General features: G+C 41.7%; 1 protein-coding gene across 8 annotated transcripts in view; it reads right to left on the bottom strand.

The window, feature by feature from the left end:
- Positions 1 to 18,874, bottom strand: part of AFF2 (ALF transcription elongation factor 2) — a 477,377-nt gene that overhangs the window by 23,332 nt on the left and 435,171 nt on the right. For all 8 annotated transcript variants that reach the window (XM_074323510.2, XM_074323511.2, XM_074323508.2 and 5 more), the window contains 6 exons: positions 16,444 to 17,448; positions 14,441 to 14,562; positions 10,145 to 10,367; positions 4,420 to 4,709; positions 3,743 to 3,806; positions 68 to 204 (listed from right to left, as the gene is read on the bottom strand). In XM_074323510.2, the coding sequence (XP_074179611.1) occupies positions 68 to 204; positions 3,743 to 3,806; positions 4,420 to 4,709; positions 10,145 to 10,367; positions 14,441 to 14,562; positions 16,444 to 17,448 (1,841 nt within the window). The remainder of the gene's footprint in view (positions 1 to 67; positions 205 to 3,742; positions 3,807 to 4,419; positions 4,710 to 10,144; positions 10,368 to 14,440; positions 14,563 to 16,443; positions 17,449 to 18,874) is intronic.

The raw sequence follows: 18,874 nt of genomic DNA, 5'->3' as shown, positions 1-18,874 counted from the left end.
AAAACATAGCAGTTTCTAATTATGACTGAAATGAGTTTAGGAAGATGGTTGCAGAAAGACCATTAACCTGAGGAGCTCCACAGTCTCAGAGTACATGGTATACGGAGACTTTGCTTCCAGAGGGTCACGCTCCATCGCGTTGCCACATTCGGTGAAGGAAAGGGCCGCGTCGGCATAATTCACAGCTTTGCCAAATTTCTCAAACTGAAACAGGAAGAAGACTCGTCAACATGATATTCCTTTTCGCCTTCATATAAAGGAGGGGTTCTCAAACCAGACCGAATTTGCACCCCTCCCCCAGGGCACATTTGGCAGTGTCTGGAGATGGTTTTGGTTAGTTGTCACTAGGGCCAGGGGGCATCTAGCGGGCAGAGGCCAGAGATGCTTCTAAACAGACATCCTGCAATGCACAGGGCAGCCCCACAATAGGGGTGGGAGAATTCCCCAGCCTGACAGTGCCAAGGTTGAGAAGGCCTGATATAGACACGGGACAATGTATGAATTTGTATTGACAATAATGTAACTGATTTAAGGTTCTACTGTCATCACACTGAGGCTGGTTGAGAAAAGAAAACTGCAGCTAATGTGTCATGTGCGGTGGTCTTACCATGTATTTGTTGTATTATTGTTATTATCTTTTTGGCGGACTGGAATCCAAATCACTGCCTTGACTAGTTTCTATTCACTAAATTTACTAGACGGGTCGTTGTAGTGTCCTATAGGCAGAGCTTGGAATGAAACTCTTCTTTTTGTAAGCCTCGCAGACAACTAACACATATGGTCTTTGCTTGGAACTCTGTGAGCACATCAACCCCAGCCCCAGGAGAAGAGTAACAAATTGATGCTATTGTCATGAAAGATGTGAAGCTATAGTGTGACTGTTGACAATAATCACATCACTTTCATTGTAAATGATAGTCTGACATAGAGTGTCAAAAGCCAAAAAATATAGCACTACTAAATATTTTAGTTTAGTAAAATTTTATTGCAAAAGGTTTTAGCCTTGATAACGGTCACGATTAAAGTGACTTAGACATACTGATTTCTTTTTTATGTGTAATGAATATTATATATGACACTTTTATGGTGAGTATTTTATAACAGTATTTAACATTTTCATTTTTTGATAGCTGGATATAAGAATTCTACTAATGCAGAACTTTATGTAAAAGAACCAATATAATGCAGATTTAGCTATTTTAATTTTCTTTGTATATCTTTTATCAAAATATTTTCTATGCAACTGTGAAGGCTTCAATTCTCAAAATGGCAGAGTGGCTGTCTCTAGCAAAGGATTAAGTACAACTATAAAATGATGAGTTACCGGTCCTGCAGAATCTCTTGCTGTAAATGACTTTTTTTTTTATAATAAATGTTCTTCAGCTTTTATGTACTGCAGGAATTCTGTGGTTTCTTTTCAGTAAGCTATTGTGGAAAAATATCTGTTTCAACCAAGTTCAAAGTGATTTTATGAAAACCTATGTATATGCAAACCATCTCCTTCTTCTCGTGCCTTACAAGATAATTTCCAAAAGGAGAAACTGAAGTCCAGAGAGAAAATTTCATGGCCAGAGTGCCGATTAGTGGTCAGGTCATACCCCCTTCCTGGGCTTAAATTTCTTTCTCTAAATGATTTCTTTCTCTAAATGAATGTTTCTCAACCTTTTCCCCATTATCACCACCCCACGATGGGACTTTTTTTAGATATTTTTTCTCACACACCCCCAGTGAAATTTTACTACCAACGATATTCTGATGATATCTTTATGTATTGCGGCCCTTTGGAGGGTCACACACCATTGAAATATCTAACACTTTGTCACCCTACTTCCAAGAACCAATTTTTACCCCCACGTGGGCAAATCTCCACAGATGAAAATGAATTCCCTAAATGGATTAGACCCAAAGTGGTTTTGGGGGGACTCATCAACACACCCTAGAAGGCAGAGAGCGATAATGATTCAAATCATATCTATGTATCTCTGTGGCTCTGATTTTTCTCAGTTCTTTTAACTTTTCACCTACATGGTATCACATGTGCCCCAGTCTACACCAGCTCATCGACCAGCTTGCCCTGATATTGACAGAGGGCAAACTCCAGAGCCCTTAACAAGGTTGCCAGTTCGATTCCCACATGGGACAGTGAGCTGCGCCCTCCACAACTACATTGAAGACAACAAATTGACCTGGAGCTGAGCTGCCACTGAGCTGCCGGTGGGTGGCTGGATGGCTCAGTTGGTTAGAGTGTGAGCTCTCAACAACAAAGTCACCAGTTCAATTCCCACATGGGAGAGTGGGCTGTGTCCCCTGCCACTAAAGATTGAAAGCGGCGACTGGACTTGGAGCTGAGCTGCCCCCTGTACAACTAAGATTGAAGGACAACAACTTGACGTGGAACTGATGGGTCCTGGAAAAAATACTGTTACCCAATAAAATTTAAAAAACAAAACAAATAAAAAAACCTTTGGTGTTCAATCCAGCAGGACTGCCGCCCCGATGACATTTTAATCTCTCACCACGCATACAGTGGTCACAGGCACAGTCTTCCCAGAATCTAGTGAAGCTGGTGCCCAGCCTGCCTTGGCAATTTTGTCTGCAGGAGTAGGGAACAAGTGTTTCCAAGGGACAGTTCACACCACAGAAAGGTTAGCTACAGACAATAGCGGACAATCTGGACCACAGTGGGAAAATGACAGAAAGTAGGGAAGTGGCCAATACTAGGGCCATGGGCAGTTGATGTTGGCCACCCACAAATCATAGCACAGAGACTGTTACAGTACTCCATTACAGCCCTCCCAGTGTGAAACACTACAGGACTATGGGACAGCTAAATCCTGGCTGACACAATGCAACAATGGAGGGTGCTTTTTTTTGTTTTTAACACAATGAGGTTGAACTGATGCCTCTAATTGTGATAGGGTTTAGTCAAAGGTGAGGAGCCTGAATTTTGGGCCTTCTCTAGAGCAGTGGTTCTTAATCTTGGCTATACTTGGGAATCACCTAGGAAGCGTTAATACCTGGGTCCCAGTCTCAGAAATTCTGATTCTATTTGTGCACGGTGTAGCCTGGGCATCAGGGTTATTTTAAAGCTCCTCAGGTGATTATAACACATGGTTGAGACCCCTGGTTAGGAGGATCAATCAAGGCAAACAAGTCGACATGCTGAGCTCATGCTTGTGCTAGGTGGCCAAAACCCTTGGAGGAAGAAGGGCCAATGTCTTGGGAAATCCAGATGACAGAACTTCCTCTCTCTGCGCAGGCTCCTAGCCTGGCTATGGGCCTCACTCTGGAAACACATAATCAAATGCAATAAGGAGCTGAGTTTTTTCTAGACTTGAGTTTTGCAAGACCAGTTTTTGAGGCTACTTAACTAGCTCTCAACCAACTCTCTGTGCCTAAACTACTTTCTGGTTTACCAGACCCAATGAAAGCTCCAACATTCTCCAGGACAGTTTCAAAAGTCATTTCACATTTACTTGAAGGGCAACGACAACAGTATATGCCATTTAGCTTCTGAAGTTGGGACGAGGGAAAGAATAGTGTGAAAATGAATACATGTAATGGCAGGGTAACACAATCCAAAGAACTCTGGGAATTACAGTGCTAAGGAATTAACCAGATCCAATCTCCCTATGTCAGAACAGCAATGAGAAAGCTTGAATTGTTTGTAAAGTGCCTTCTTTGTTTTCCTTGAAAGTATAATACCTTAATGAGAGCAAAGCAAAGAAGGAAGGAAACCTACCAGTGCATCAGCTTTGTGCTTCAGCTTCTTGGCCTCTTGCATGTAATAATCAGCATTGTGAACACTAAACAAACAAAATGAGCTCTGTCAGAAAGAAACCAATGGTTCCTCTTTTCATTAAAAACTGAATAGTCGAAAGTTTTTTTTGCTATAAATCCATTCCTATACAATGCCTTGAGAAGGGCAGATGAATGATATCATTCATATAATAACTGACTTTGAAATAATTCTGTAAATGAAATCTGAAGTGCATCATGGCCCATTGGGATAAATAACTACATCCTCCAACCCCAATCATTCCAGTTATCCAAACAGATCTGTAAACCTCTTTGTTGTAAAGCTGTAAACCTCTTTGTTGGTACACAGTTCCGAGGACAAGGATAAGAAAGGAGGACCTAGAATTGAGCACCTAGAATTGAGCACCTAGAATTGAGCACCTAGAATTGAGCACCTGCCTTTGGAAATAGCAACAGAGATCCACAATTAAAACGGGCTGAAGACATTTCTTGGTGAGGACAGGAGTGCGTGGGACAGAGGGATATAGTTTTAAAGCTTTAGGAGCTGCTGCTGAGGTCTTATTTTGGGTAACACATGCATGGTGCTCAAAAAATCATACTGTCCCCGCCCCCTATTCACCATTCCCGAACTGGGTCCATGATAATCTGGGGACAACATACGAGTCATCAAAAGTGAGCTTGGGTCTCCGGACATTGGTGGTGCTGCTGGACAGAAGGGGCAGGGCTGCCCAGGAGGTCTTTTCCAGATGACTGCTATCCATGAGACCAGTAGTGATGGTAGAGGTGATGGTGGAAATGGTTGTGGTAGTGGTTGTGGTAGTAGCCGTGGCAGTAGTAGTGGCAGTGGCTGTAATAGTGGCGGTAACAATGGCAGTAGCAGCGACAGTGGCAACAGCAGTGTTGGTGACAGTGATGGTGGCAGAGGCTGCCTTTTTTGGAGGGTCTCCCTCCTGGGGAGAAAGGAGGACAAATAACTTCCATTAGGTCCAGATTTTTAGAACATCTTTTCATAAATGCTTCAAATGTTGAGCACATTAGGAAACAAGGCAAGGGAAAAACAAAAAAACAATGGACAGAGTTTGACGATAAACAGGTGACCCTGGTATATTTTATGAACTCTGTATCACCAGATTTTGTTCTAATATAACACCAAACACCAAGCTAGTCAGGCAGTGTGATTACATAGCCCCATCATCCCATGAAGACAGCCACTGACAAAGGTTTAAATTTGGCAGAGGCTGTGAAGGGAGATGGGAGGAATGGGAAAGGGAGGGAGGGACAGGGAGAGGGAAAGGAAGAGAGAGAACCCTGATGTGCATACTTTTGGTAAGGAACCAGCCCAGAACCTTTCACTAGGGTAAGTACCATATTTTGCCATGTATAATGCATACTTTTTTAAACCAAATTTGTGATGAAAAAATAAGGATGCGCATTATACATGGGTAGTATTAGTTCCGTATCTCTATAAATGTTTTTAATTCTTTTATTTATGCTTATGAGTTAAAAGTGTGAGTCTAGAAATCAATAATGATATGCGTATGCAAAATAATACTCTGGAATACGATCATCATTTTATTGAACTTACAATGAACTTGCAACGACGAACAGTTCTTGGCCTTCTATGATGCGTAAATATCGTAAATTTGTGACTGGTACATAAAATTTCTTGTACCTTGTCTCTATTCTTGTGTTTTGTAATTATTTGTTACATAAAATTTCTTGTACCATAATACATTAAAAAATAAATGCTAAAATTCCTTTATAATACAAAAAACAGGTACCTAAATATAATCAAATTAAAATTTGAATTAAACAATTAAAACAAATGATTTTTCCTTCAAAGTTTGGGCCAAAATCATGGGTGCACATTATACACGGGAGCGCATGATACATGGCAAAATATGGTATTCAGGTCACTCTGCAAAATACAAGATCCAGTGCAGCAAAATACCAGCAAACCAGGTACTATCCTTCAATAGTCATTACCCCGGGACCAAGGCCCAAGCTGCCATTTTGTTCACATGAGGAGCTTGACTGATTCCCAGCTAAGTGAATGCCACATGAAAGCCTCCTCATTTTGAAGTCTTGAGATGGTGAAAGCTTATTTCGACCAGGTCAAAAATCAAATGGGTAAGAGACTTCTGAGTTTCACTCTGAGCTGGCATTGCCATAGAAATAATGGGATCCAGATGAAGAAAGTCAGTGGTAAGATTTGTAATTATGTGACAGTATGTGTCCTGAGACCACCTGCTGTGTTCACATGGCAGACTCTGTACTCCCCACTTGGCAACTGTGGGATGATACTGACTCTTGTATATGTGACCATAGTTGTCATGGTGCCTCTTCCTCTTTCTGTTCTTTTGAGTTGGTAGTTACCTAAGGTTGGTATCCCCCAAGGTTCATTCCCCAGGTCTCTTCTTTCTTGACCTTGACAGGATTTGACAATCCTGTATATATTATCACAGATTTGATAAGAAGCAGTTAACTCCCGAATGGAACCTCAATCTTACCCTTTCTCCAAAGCTCCAGACCTACAGTGACCACCTCTGGATAGTTCCACCAAGATGGCCCATTAGCATCTCAATTTGTCTGAAACCAAATGGATAACCAAACCAGTCCCCTCTTTCTGTTAATGACAAGATGGTCTTTCCTGTCACCAAGGCTGGATTTCTCCATGTCAGTAAGCGTGCTGTGGCCATGCCTGGGCTTACAGATCAGACCTGGTGCACTCTCCACCTTGCCTTCTCAACTGCTCTGCTTTAATCAACTTTATATTTTGAAGTTCTGTAAATGATTGCATTTCAGAAAATGATAATGCTCCTAAAACTCTTTTTGAAAACCACTGCTCTATTTCATTTTTCATTCTTCCTTTCCATTACCCTTATCCAAACAATTACAAAATCCTATTTATTGTATCGTCCAATGCCTCTCAAATCTGCCCCTTTTTCCTCTGAAGCCTCAAAGAGCACGTCCTCATGGCTTCCAACTGAGACTATCAAACAGTCTCCTGGTCAAATCCCAAACCCAAGCTAGCTTTTCTGTTCCACTTTCAACCTGCTGCCTGCCAGCCTGAGCTTCCCAAACAAGGCTCCATGCATTTCACTCCCTTGCACCCAAATGCAAACCAAGGCTGAGCTCCTTTGCTGGCATGAAAGGTTCTCCCTGATCTGGCTTCAGCTTTCTGCCTCATCTGCCACCACTCCCTCCCATGGACCTTCCACCAAACAACACATTCTGCTTTCTTCACTTTCCTGGTTTGCTTTGTGCAGTCCCTTGGGGTTGGAAAACAACCTTCCCTTCATTACTTTTTTTTTTTACTCTGTGATAATTTACTCAATCATTACATTTTTAAAATTATGGTAACATATATGTAACATCAACTTTACCATCTTAACTATTTTTAGGTGTATAGTTCAGTAGTGATACGTATATTCACATTGTTGTCTAACCAATTGTCTTGCAAAATTGAAACTCTGTCCCCATTAAACAACAATTTCCCATCTCCCCATCTCCTCAGCCCCTGGTAACTATCCTTTTTACTTTCTATCTTTGTGAATTTGACTACTCTAGTTACCACATGTAAGTGTAATCATGCAGTATTTCTCTTTTTGTGGCTGGCTTATTTCATTCATCAAAATGTCCTCAAGTTTCACCCATGTTGTAGCATACATCAGAATTTCCCTCCTTTTAAGGCTAAATAATATTCCATTGTATGGATATACCACATTTTGTTTAACTACTTCCCTCTATTTCTAAACTCTACTCATTTAATTAAGATCCAACACAACAGATGTCTTCTCCTCCAGGAAAAATGCCTTATGTCTATGACCAGAAGTACCTTAATCCTCTTTAGTCCTTTTAGAGATCTGAAGGGTCTGTCTCAATCCCTTCTGTATGACACCAATTACCAGATATTTTATATTCTAGTTCTTTGAGTACATCTCTCACTGTTCACCTTAGATTGAGAGCTTTTTGAGCACTGGTGCCATCTCTGATGTATGACACTGCTATCCCGACCCCATCTGCCCTGCCCAATAGCCCAGTGCTGGCATGTAAGGCTGAATGCATGCATGCCTACCTAGTCAAAAGGGTCACTTTAAAGATAAAAGCCAGATGTGAACATTTCTTATAGCCTTGAAAGTCTATCTTTTCCATTTGATCCTGGACTTTCTGATTATCAAAAATTCTGATCACCAAGATCTCACTGAGATAAATGTACTGACACGCTACATGTCCAAAAATTGTTACGATGGCTATGAATAAAAGAGTTTAAATATCATCATGGATCTTATCCAATCCAAACACATTACAAAAATCAGTCTTCTAAAGCTCCTATGCTAGCTTCGTGTTTCTACTGCCACAGCCAGATGGCCCAGATCAGTGGCGTCAGCCCAAGACAGTGCCACGTCTCTATGGTCAAGATACGTGACAAGAACCCTAAAACAACATTCGCCCACCATGCACATGGCATTGATCTCAGTCTTGGCACACCTGACTGGAAATGGCTGCATTCAACCATGATCATGTAAGTTATATAAACAAGTCCTCTGTCCACACTCACCTATCCACTGAGTTAGTAAACAAGACTTAATGCATAAATGGAAGAGAGAAGACTCTGAGAGCACAAAATTGAAGACATTTTTCGAATTGGAGGAAGTCTTATTGGTCACCTAGTTAAATCTACTCATTTTATGAACTCAGACAGGTTTCATAATTTGCCCAAGGTCACAGAGCAAAGTTGTTGCAGTACTATCCCTATGTGTCAATTCTCTTAACTCCCAGGCTAGGGCAATAATATACTACAAAATCTTGCGGATTACAAGCCATTAATAGAAAGCAGGATGTCCAAAGAAGAGGCAATGGGTGCTCAGTCTTATCATGGGGGACCCGAGTGATTTCCTTAAGAAGGTTGATTGATTTCTGGGTACAACTGTAATCATATTTATCATGTTACCTCAGTAGCTTTTAGCTCTTGTGGAAATGACTTTGCATATTCTTGTAAGCATTATCATTGTCATAATAACATCCATATTAAGCACCTAATTATTTGTGACAATATACTGGGCACTGTACAAAGAGAATTGGCTAGATATGGCATATACCCTCTGAAAGCTTGCAATGGAAGAGAATATCAGTTGGAGTATATAACATTAATTATATTCAATATGAAAAATAGGATTGATAGTATAATTACTGTTTTGAATAGGTGGTTTAGTTCCTAACATTATAGTCAGCATCTTTAAATGAGAATGCAAATATGTGTGTTTGCATACAACACATACAAACATGAATTCCATATGGAAAAATGACAACTTCATAATAAAGCAATTTCTTTTTATCAGTGATGAAATTTACCTAGATATGCATGTTCCCGTCAGTCATCTCAGATGATGGAGGACTATAAATTGGGGTCCGTAAAGTGCACAGGCCTCATGGCTTTCCATGGGGTGTTAAATTGACACTTTTGGTTCAGGGTCTACCAGGTTGGCACCAGACATTTGAAAACTCATTGAGTTTCACTCATTTGCTTTAGATACTTAAAGGAGACTAGATGCATACAGATGCTATATCTGCATATACATGTATTTACAGGGGAAGGCAGATACATTTGTCATTAATATGAACTAGTGACACTAATTGCTCATGGCTTCCACAGTTCACCTACTTACACTGAGACAAATGACAAGATCTAGTGTGTGGATGTGAAAAGGTGATACAAATCCTCCACTATCTATGTCAATCGAGTACCAGTGTAGAAAACCCAAAGGACTAGATAATCATTTAGTAGGCCTTAGAACCACAATTGTGTGATTTTATCAAAAAATTCACTTTTTAAATTCCATCTTTTTGAGTCACCGTTTTGTAAAACAATTCACACCTGCTAAGCTGGGTGGTGGAAAGTTGTAACTTGGAGTTCCAGTCCCAGTTCAGTGACCTTGGGCAATGCCATCCCATCCGTTTGTTCTTTCCTTCACTAAATGATCAGTGCCTACCTTGTGCCAGGTGCTGTGCTCAGGGTTTTTGAAGTGTCCCCCACCCCCAAGATATGAAGGGATTGGACTAAAGGATGTCCATAGCCCCAAGTTTCTGCATAACAACCTGTTTTGAGCAGTAAGACTGAAATTAAAAATTCATACTAAATTAGAATAATTGAGGTTTGAAATACCGTGTTTCCCCGAAAATAAGACCATGGTGCGGCTAGGTCTTATTTTCAGGGAAACACAGTATTGGAGAGTTTGCGTAGTTGTGGGAATACACACTTATATTTTCTCTCTGCTTCTTCCTCCCATCCCCTGAAACATCTCCCTGTTGTCAAGTCTAGTTAGATAAGCTGGGTCAACTTGTTTCTACCAGACGATCGTAATATTTATTCTAAGATGCTTACATTTACAGATATCCCTTTGAAAGTAGCACAGAATTTGCCTTCACTCCTCTTAGGTTTGGCAGAGGTGACCTGTCCAATCATAGGGATGTTTCTGTCTTGACTGAAGGGACCATTATTGCCACTGATGTGTCTGCGGCGTGGAGGATCCTCTGGCAGTGGGGAAAGTGGAGGAGGGAACAGCCTTTCTTCTTTTCTTCTATTTGCTCTCCTGGATGAATTATTTCTGTGTAAACAGAAAGTGTAGGGTGTATAAGATTTTGTTTCTCTTTATTCTGATTTTTCCCATGATACTGGTACTTTCAGCTGAAGTAATATTTTAGTTGATGGTCCTTCATCTGCGATGAATAGTATATATAAAAATGCATATAGACATAGATATCTATAGAGAGCTCACCCTCTCTATAGATATAGCTGTAGATAAATGTAAACACATGTACCCAAGAATAAACGCATATCTTTGAAGCAGAACTCCATGATAAATATAAGTGTCTAATGGAGTGTGCTACGGTGTGACATTTGCAACATTTCAAGATTACAGTTAATTAGATTTTTATGGAAAATCCAATGCAGACTTTAATCCGATCATTTTTTAGGATAGTTCCTACTTATTTGGCCCTAGGATTTAACTGCGCAATCACACAACAAATGGCACAATAAACAATTAGTGTAAGGATATTTTCTTAAGAAATACTATGTTTATACGTTACTTAGAAATAAATAATACAATAAATAAGTCTGTGATACATTGCAAATTGCACGTTCAAAATGTTCTACCCCAATGCTAAAGCATGAGTCCCTGACCTTAAGTTGTTGTATTGAAGTACTGATGTACTCCATTTTACTAAACTCCATTTGAAAAATATTTTGTCATATTGCCACAAGACACATGCAGTCTTAGAAGTACTCCTGTGCTTTCTTTTTCTTTTTTTTTTAAAAATTTTATTTTATTGAATTTATTGGGGTGACAATTGTTAGTAAAATTACATAGATTTCAGGTGTGCAATTCTGTATTACATCATCTATAAATCCCATTGTGTGCTTTCAAACTGATTTATCCGCCCATTAAATGGGCACTATCAAATAGACTGAGACTTCAAATAAAACAGAACAACTAAAACCTTATACTAGCTGCTTAACATGGTGATTGGGTCATGGATTTTCATTTTAGTTACTGTCTTAGACTAATCAATGAAGATTACTTGAATTTTAATCTTTTCTTAGACAACTAATATTGTGCTGTGCAGCCATTTACTTTTCATGATTATTGACTACAATTTTCAATAGCAAATTAAGTCAACAAGAATTTATGTTTTCCTCTTGGTCAATTTCAGTCAGTGTCTAGAAATATGGATTTACAATATCTCAAAGCAACAAATCAAAGATGAACAAGCATTCAAGTGGCTTGATTTCCTGAAATGGTGGGAGTCAATGCAGTCTCCTTGTTCCACTTCCTCTGTGTTCCCTAAATCTGCCAATTGTAATAATATTTGTCATCTTACCCATGTTTTGTTTCATAACATGGCCCTATGTCGATTCTTGTCTTTTGACAAAATTTAAAAAACGAAACAAAATCTTAACTTTTTCTGCCATTACCTCCATCGGTTATAATTAATTAGAAATATATGCCAATGGATTTATGGATTTTAAGAATTGCTTTGACATGTAGAACCATTTTAAGATATTGTGATACCTGATTAAAATAATGGTAAACATATGGATTAAGATTTGTGTCTATGAGGAAGCTCCACACACATCAGCCAGTACTAAGTATCATCATTACAAAGGCATCAGACTTTGGGGAATTTATATAGCGAGATGCTCAGCATTGCTGTGGCACCTATAGGAGGTGAATGGTTCATTCGCTATGACCACTCCTCCATGACTGGAGCTGCCTGGGAAGGGAGTGGGGGCTGCAGGGGGAAGAGCTGCTTCCTAAAGGCAGCTCATTTGCCATTGGCTACTACAGTCACGCTAGGCTTCCAATCTGCCATTGCACACAGTACATTGCACACAGTATAGGACATTCTGTGCAGTGGACAGCAGTCACCGGGCCCCCTTTCCATCTGTTTGGTAGTAACCTGGAACCATAGGACCTTTAATGACATCTCTGGTGAAAGATACGCAGGGAGCATTTTCTAGACACCACTGTCACCATTACAGCTTCTTACTACCAGAATAGTTTTTTGCTACTTTTGGCACCTGTTTTAGTAGGCCAGAGGAGGACAGCAGACAAGAGAAGTGTATCACCACCATCCCCAGTGCCTCAGAGGCATTGCTGATGGGTCAAGGTCTAAAGAAGGGGGAGGAACACAGCCAGGACTTCTATTGGACGATGGGGAACTCCAGCTGTCATAGTCTGCTGTGGCATTCTTTGTAAGGTTTAGAATATTCATTTAGGAAAGCGACTGTTGTCTCAAAAATTTCCAAGGATTTAGTTCGAAAGGTCAATGAAGCACAACAGAGCAAGCAAAGCTTGAGGAGTAGTTCCCAGGAGAAGACGTCTGAGAGGCCAGCCCATGCTTCATTCTCCCTCAACTCCAGAGAGTTTTCCACAGACTTGGATTTGTTGAATGAACGTGATAACCTGACTCAGGCATTCCCTGATCAAAGACTGCTACTCGTTAAATGCTGCTTTCCTACCTGGTACAAAAGCAGAAAGACTGTAATGACCATGAGTTAAAAACACCATTTCATGACAAACTCAAATGATTCGACATTTACTTAACACTTGATCAGGTCTCTTCCATGAAATGGGAACAGTGACAGGTTACTGGGTCACTTAAGGAGACTAGCAACGGGCACTGATGGTGTGACAATTCCCCACTGCCCCCTGCCTTTTCCTTTTGCCTTCAGGTGGCCTGAACTGGTCAGCGCCTGGGAACTGGGGAGGTACTGCCACCACAGCGATGACATTTTAGTCCTTCCTCCTTGGAAAGGAGGAGGGTCCTGGGATGACCACGTTTGGCCACTGGGGGAGACGCATGTTTCCCCCATGCCTGGCCCACCCTGGGGTGAAGAGGGTTGGCTTGCTCTACTGGACGAGTTTCTACTCCTGAGAATTCCAAGCATGTGAAGGGATGTTTTGGATCAAAGTTATACCAGGGCATACAGATGTACTTCACTTACTTCACAAAGAGCTATGGATCTTCAGGGAGATGGGCAGCCCAGGGTCCAAATCGCCTTATGATATTGAAAGGATGTAGTGGTAATTGTTCTTCGCCTACCTTTCATCTCAGCACAACAAGGATCCAAACAAATGCAAGCTGAGAATTTCTTTGTGACACCTTATCTGTGGCAGATTGATGCCATATCACTGACATTAAACAGTAATCTGTGAAATCAATTGTTAGCAGCAGTTAGCCAGATTGCCTCTCTGCTCTGGGCTGCTAATAGGCTCCAAAACTGGTCTTTGATGGAAGTAATCGCTAATGTTGAATGAATTTATGGCAATAATTATCCAGACGGAATGGTTCCAGTAGCTGACATGATTGTTAGTTAAGTGATATTTATAAGACGAAAGAACTCGGTCACAAAGCTTGGTAGAAACAGAGAGGGCAGGACTTCTCTAGGGAAAGCTGGGGCTGTTTGAGTGAAGAGGAGACAAGGAGCCCTCCTGCCTGACTCTGGCACCTTCCACAAAGAGGAAGAAGGGCGAAGATGTGGCAACTGACTGGAATTTATGTAATCCATTCCTAGCTGGCTTTCCCTAACAGAGAACTGCCTGGGGGAAGACCACTCCTACATAGCGCATCTCTCAGGCCTTTCCAGATTCATCATTCCCCTGGCCTCCGAGGAGTCCAGGATGTAGCTACTGGTCCTCAAGCTTCATGTTAAGGTTAAGTAATGACACCACAGAGGAATCAGCAGTTGGGTCATCCTGTCAAGGATAGTTGCTTTCCAGGAAAATTGTTTAATCACCATCAGAACTGGAAGTAGCCCGGGATTGGGTGATCTGGTTCAAGGGATAGGTACCTCTTGATGCTGCCCTTCATTAATTCATTTACTTCCTTTTATCCTTCATTTAGTGCTAAAAGCTCACGTTGGCCGATTTGGGTGATCAATCTGAGTTGGAGTAAATAAATTTTGCTAAGAAGCTCATGGTGTCACCCAAAACCTGGCAGCCTGTGTTCTACTCCTTAGCCTACCCTTGTTAGACCAGTGACCATGGGGAGCTGTCAGGAGTGGACTGGGCAACTCGTTTTGTACCTAACATTCTTCTGAGACAAGACCTTCCCAAAGGGGATATTTGAAGTGTCTGAACAATGGAAGTATTATACAAAGACAAGGCAAACTCACTCTTTAGTGTTGGGAGGCTTGTGGGGTGGAATTGGTGAGATGCAAGGGGGGAGCAGGCAGATAGCGGTGGCTTCCTCCAGGCGTTGCTTCTTCTCAGGGATTTTCTCTGCAACTGCTATTGGCTTTAACAGAAAAAAAAATACACAGCTTAAAATACATGGTACATGCAGACATTTAAAAACAATGAGCTGCCCCCTCCCCCGTTACTCTCTGGTCTAAAGTAAACTATTGTCTGTGTCTATGAGTTTTCATTTCTTCATTTTGTCTTGTTCTTTTGTTGTTTTCAGTTTTATATCCCACATATCAGTGAAATCATATGAGAGTAAAGGGGATAAAATATATGGTGATGGAAAGAGAACTGACTCTGGGTGGTGAACACACAATGGGATTTATAGATGATGTATTACAGAATTATACACTTGAAATCTATGTAACTTTACTAACAATTTTCGCCCCAATAAACTTTAAACAAATAAATAGATAAATAAACACAATGAGCAAGGTGGACAGTTTGCTTCTCTTAACTGCTAGAGGAGACGGGAGTTAAATATGCACCTCTGATCAGACAGAAAAGCAATCAGCCTTGCCTAGCCTACTCCAACCAAGAAGTTGGAATTTGAGAGAGTTGAACTTTGATGTGAACTTCTGATTAAAGACTGGGTGGCAGAGGAATCTCATACCAAAAGTAAAGAGAATCTATGATTTTTCAGACACTTCTCCCATCAACTATGTCCCCACAAATGAGTAATTTAGAATCTAACTTCGCAACTCTAACATGGCATAAATCCTGTCCAAGCAGTGTGGGGATTGTGGGTAACATATAAAGAGCAGTTCTACAATCACCAACGCGCAATGAAATTAACCATGTGCAAGGCACACCTCTGGAGCTTTGCATGTGCTTATCCTGAAGGTACTTTTTACCCCTGGTTGTACTGTTGTCATCACTAAGAGTGGGGGGAAAGAGTGATGGGGCAAGGCCCCAGATTTTGGTCCCTATTTTGGAATACTCTTATTGGATAAGTTGGTGTACAGCTCAGAGATAATACCCTCTGTTTTTGAATACCTAATGCCAAGTGAAGACTTAAATCACCCTAGCAATATACCATTCAGCAGTGTGTCTTGCTCACAGGTAAGACTGCTCCGTAATGAAAAATCTGAGCCATTTCTGACCATTCTTAAGTCTCTTCTGGGAAGGGACAGAAGAAATAGAGAAAGAATAGGACCCTCCTTTCTAGCCACTGTGGCAGCCATTAAAAGTATTACCCAAACGACCATGAGATGATGTAACTCTAAAATAAACTACTACCATAATATCAGGAGCTACAGCAGCACGAGGCTTTTCGATACGAACTCAATTCCCTAGAGGTATGTGAAATGGAAGAGGCCATCCTGAGTTTAACCTTCTGATTATAATATGTAGCCCTGGAAGTCAGCCCTAACCTCTTGCAAGGGAGATTTTCACAAGTCAAGCTAATCACACAGGTCAGGGGACCCAGCAAGCTGGGCAGAACGTGTGTCTAGTAGGAGTCAGGATAATCAAAGTGCAACTGGATTTGGGGGATGCTGGTGTTTGGCCAGAGAAATTAACAAGGCCCGGAGGATGCATTTTCACCTTAGGAGCACTTGGCTTCCCTGCTGCTGGTGGTGTGGGGGACGGTAGCGTAACGACCCATGAGTCCATGACAGCAGGAGCTGCTTAAGGAGCCGACCCCAGGGGCTGGCTACCTGAGGAAAGAGACTCTCTTCCTATTCTTTCCTACACATCGTAATCCCTCCATGTGACATTTGGACATTCTTGACATCAGCTGCCAAAGCCTGATCATTTCTAATACTTTCCTCCCTGGTCACGTCAAATACTGCATTTCCCATAGAAAGCATCATTGCCTTCACCAAAGATGGCAATCCACTGCCATTGGCATCCCTAAAAACGAGACTCAAGGTCCAGTTAGCCGATGGACAGTCACCGCTCATTATTACTTGGCAGACCACACCGAACAGCTTACCTTGTGCTTGCGCTTGCCCTTAGGGGTGGGTTTTTCCGCAGCTGCAGCAGCAGTCTGACGCTTAGGTTTTGAGGCTGTCTCCTTGTGGTCGGGCTTGCCTGGTGCTGCTTGCAGTGAGTCGTGGCCAGGCACTCTAGAGAGTAGGTCAAGGTCAATCTTCACCCAGAGATTTTTCATATTCTCATGCTCTCGTAGAGGGGACAGATGCTCAGTTTGCATGACAGGGATGGGTGAAAAAGTCGGTTCCTCACTACTGATGGATAAGTTGTTGCCACTGCTGTTGATTAAGGTGCTGAGGGTCAGGCTGGCACCACAGATTTCCTTGGATTTGGCAAAATTGCCCCCAGGAGCAACGGACGGAGGCAGGACTTTGATATGCAGGGGTTCTTCCTGATCTGTGTTAGAATCAGATGTAGACGAATCCGTTTCAATGAATTCCCGGGACTTTGGCACGATTTTGCCAGGCCCTCGGTATTTCTTCTTCTCGGCAGCCACAGCGATGTTAGGCCTTGGTTCTTTCCTAGGGACTGGTTTGTGGGCAGTGGCTTTGTTGCGGCTTCTTGGTGGGTCAGGAAGCTGCACACTTTCTTTTTCTTTGGGAGTACTGCTGGTAATATTTGGTTTGGGCCAGGTAAACTCATCAATGTTGGTGTTCTTCTCAACCTTTTTGGGCTGTTTTTTCCCAATTGTCCTTTGAGAAGCTGTCTCCACAGTTGTCGACAACTTATGTTTCAAAGCCTTTGTTTCTGGAATTTTCTGCGTGGGCCGTGGACGGGTTTTCTCTCTGTTGAGATTCAGGAGAGGTCTTTCTTTGGGTTCAGCCAGAACCTGGCTGGCGGTTGTCTTCATTTTCATCTGAACTTCCATGGGTTGGGTGATTGGAGGAGGCACAGAAACTGTCTCCATGGGTGTTTCATTTTGGCCACAAATAAACGATTTGTTCTGGGATGTCACTTTGTTAAGCCATTTATCCAACTGCCACTTGTTGGTTGAGGGTGGCTCAGGCTGCAAATTGAGAAACAGCAGCAAGAATGAATTTCACATCTGGGAAGAATTCAGGAGGACCCTCCATATACTGGCTGTTCGCCAGTAAAAGCTTTGGATGGAAGGTGACCATTCACACATTTACAAACGCACACACAGAATCCACATTAATCAAATTACCTAGAGAGCCAAATACTCCACAAACCAGCCCTGATTTACTTATTTAGACTAATTTCTACTCTTCTTCTGAAAATATTTTCCACCCTGGCCAGGAAGGAAAGAATTATTCACAGAGAGTTTTTCCAGAGAGTGGGCAGGGAGGCCTGGGAGGGAATCCTGTTTCCCAAATCCTTTGCTGGGACTCATTACTCAACCTCTCACCAGGAGACACAGGTAATGATCTCTAGTCCTGAAAAGAAATGTAAGCATGCCTCAAGTGTAATTCAAAAGGAAAGGCTTTCTATCTGCCAAAGTGCCAGTGCCTCCTAGATGATGCTGTAATTCACTGCAAAAAGAATGGGTCTTTTGTATTTTTACTGAAGGATGAAAGGATTTGACTTCCGAAAAACCACTGCACTTTCCTTGGTGTATGGGCAATAACCAATTTATGGGGACATGCACGCTGACGTTAGCGTTCTCTGTTAAGCCCTGGAAATGATGCGTACAATTCAAGTGCTTGATTCCCAACTCTGAATTTAGCCTGTTGAACTAAAAGAGCCATCATTTTTATTAGAACTGCTCTTCTTTTGAAAGCAGTTAGCTGGGGCTTATGGCACCAGCCAATAAAGGGTGGCAGAATTAACAACACTTGAATAGCTGTGATTCCAACCTGCACAGGGCAATGGCAGGTAAGGTTAGAGGAAATCGTACTGGCTGCCACTGTTGGCGATATAGTTGTGACGTTAGGGGCACCAGCTCTGGTAACACCCAGGTCCCAGTTTCCGTCCTGGCTCTACCACTGTCTAGCTGAGAGATCTTGGGAAAGTTCTTTCTTGCCCTCTCAGAAACTTATTCTCTCATTTGGAAAATGGGGATAATAACAGCAAGTTCCCCACAAGGCTGTTACAAGGATGGAATGAAAAATGCAGGATAAGAGCGTCTCACAGTGCTGGCACACGGTCGATGTTCAAAAAGCATTAGTTATGAATAGTAGTGATATTACTACTGCATCTTCTGCTGTTCTTTTCTGATTATTGATAAACGAGAGTGCAAAGAGCCACGGATGGATGTACTTGCTGTATGAGGTGCAGACCTGGGGAAACTGAGGCACTATCCTGGACTCAGAGAGGATGGGAGGGGCAGGGCACATTTTTTCATTTGAAAATTATAATTTGGATATTTTTTTGTGCTTGTGTTAAATGTTTTCATGAATTATTATCAAACACACTCAAAGGATGCACACTGAAATAAAACATGTGACCTTTCAACCGCCACACTTCTTGGGTCT

The sequence above is a fragment of the Rhinolophus sinicus genome, chromosome 18, assembly GCF_057876585.1.
Source record: "Rhinolophus sinicus isolate RSI-liver-muscle chromosome 18, RSI-T2T, whole genome shotgun sequence".
Taxonomy (NCBI): Eukaryota; Metazoa; Chordata; class Mammalia; order Chiroptera; family Rhinolophidae; genus Rhinolophus; species Rhinolophus sinicus.
Note: the sequence above shows the minus strand (reverse complement) of the source record. Positions and strands in the feature narration are given on the sequence as shown.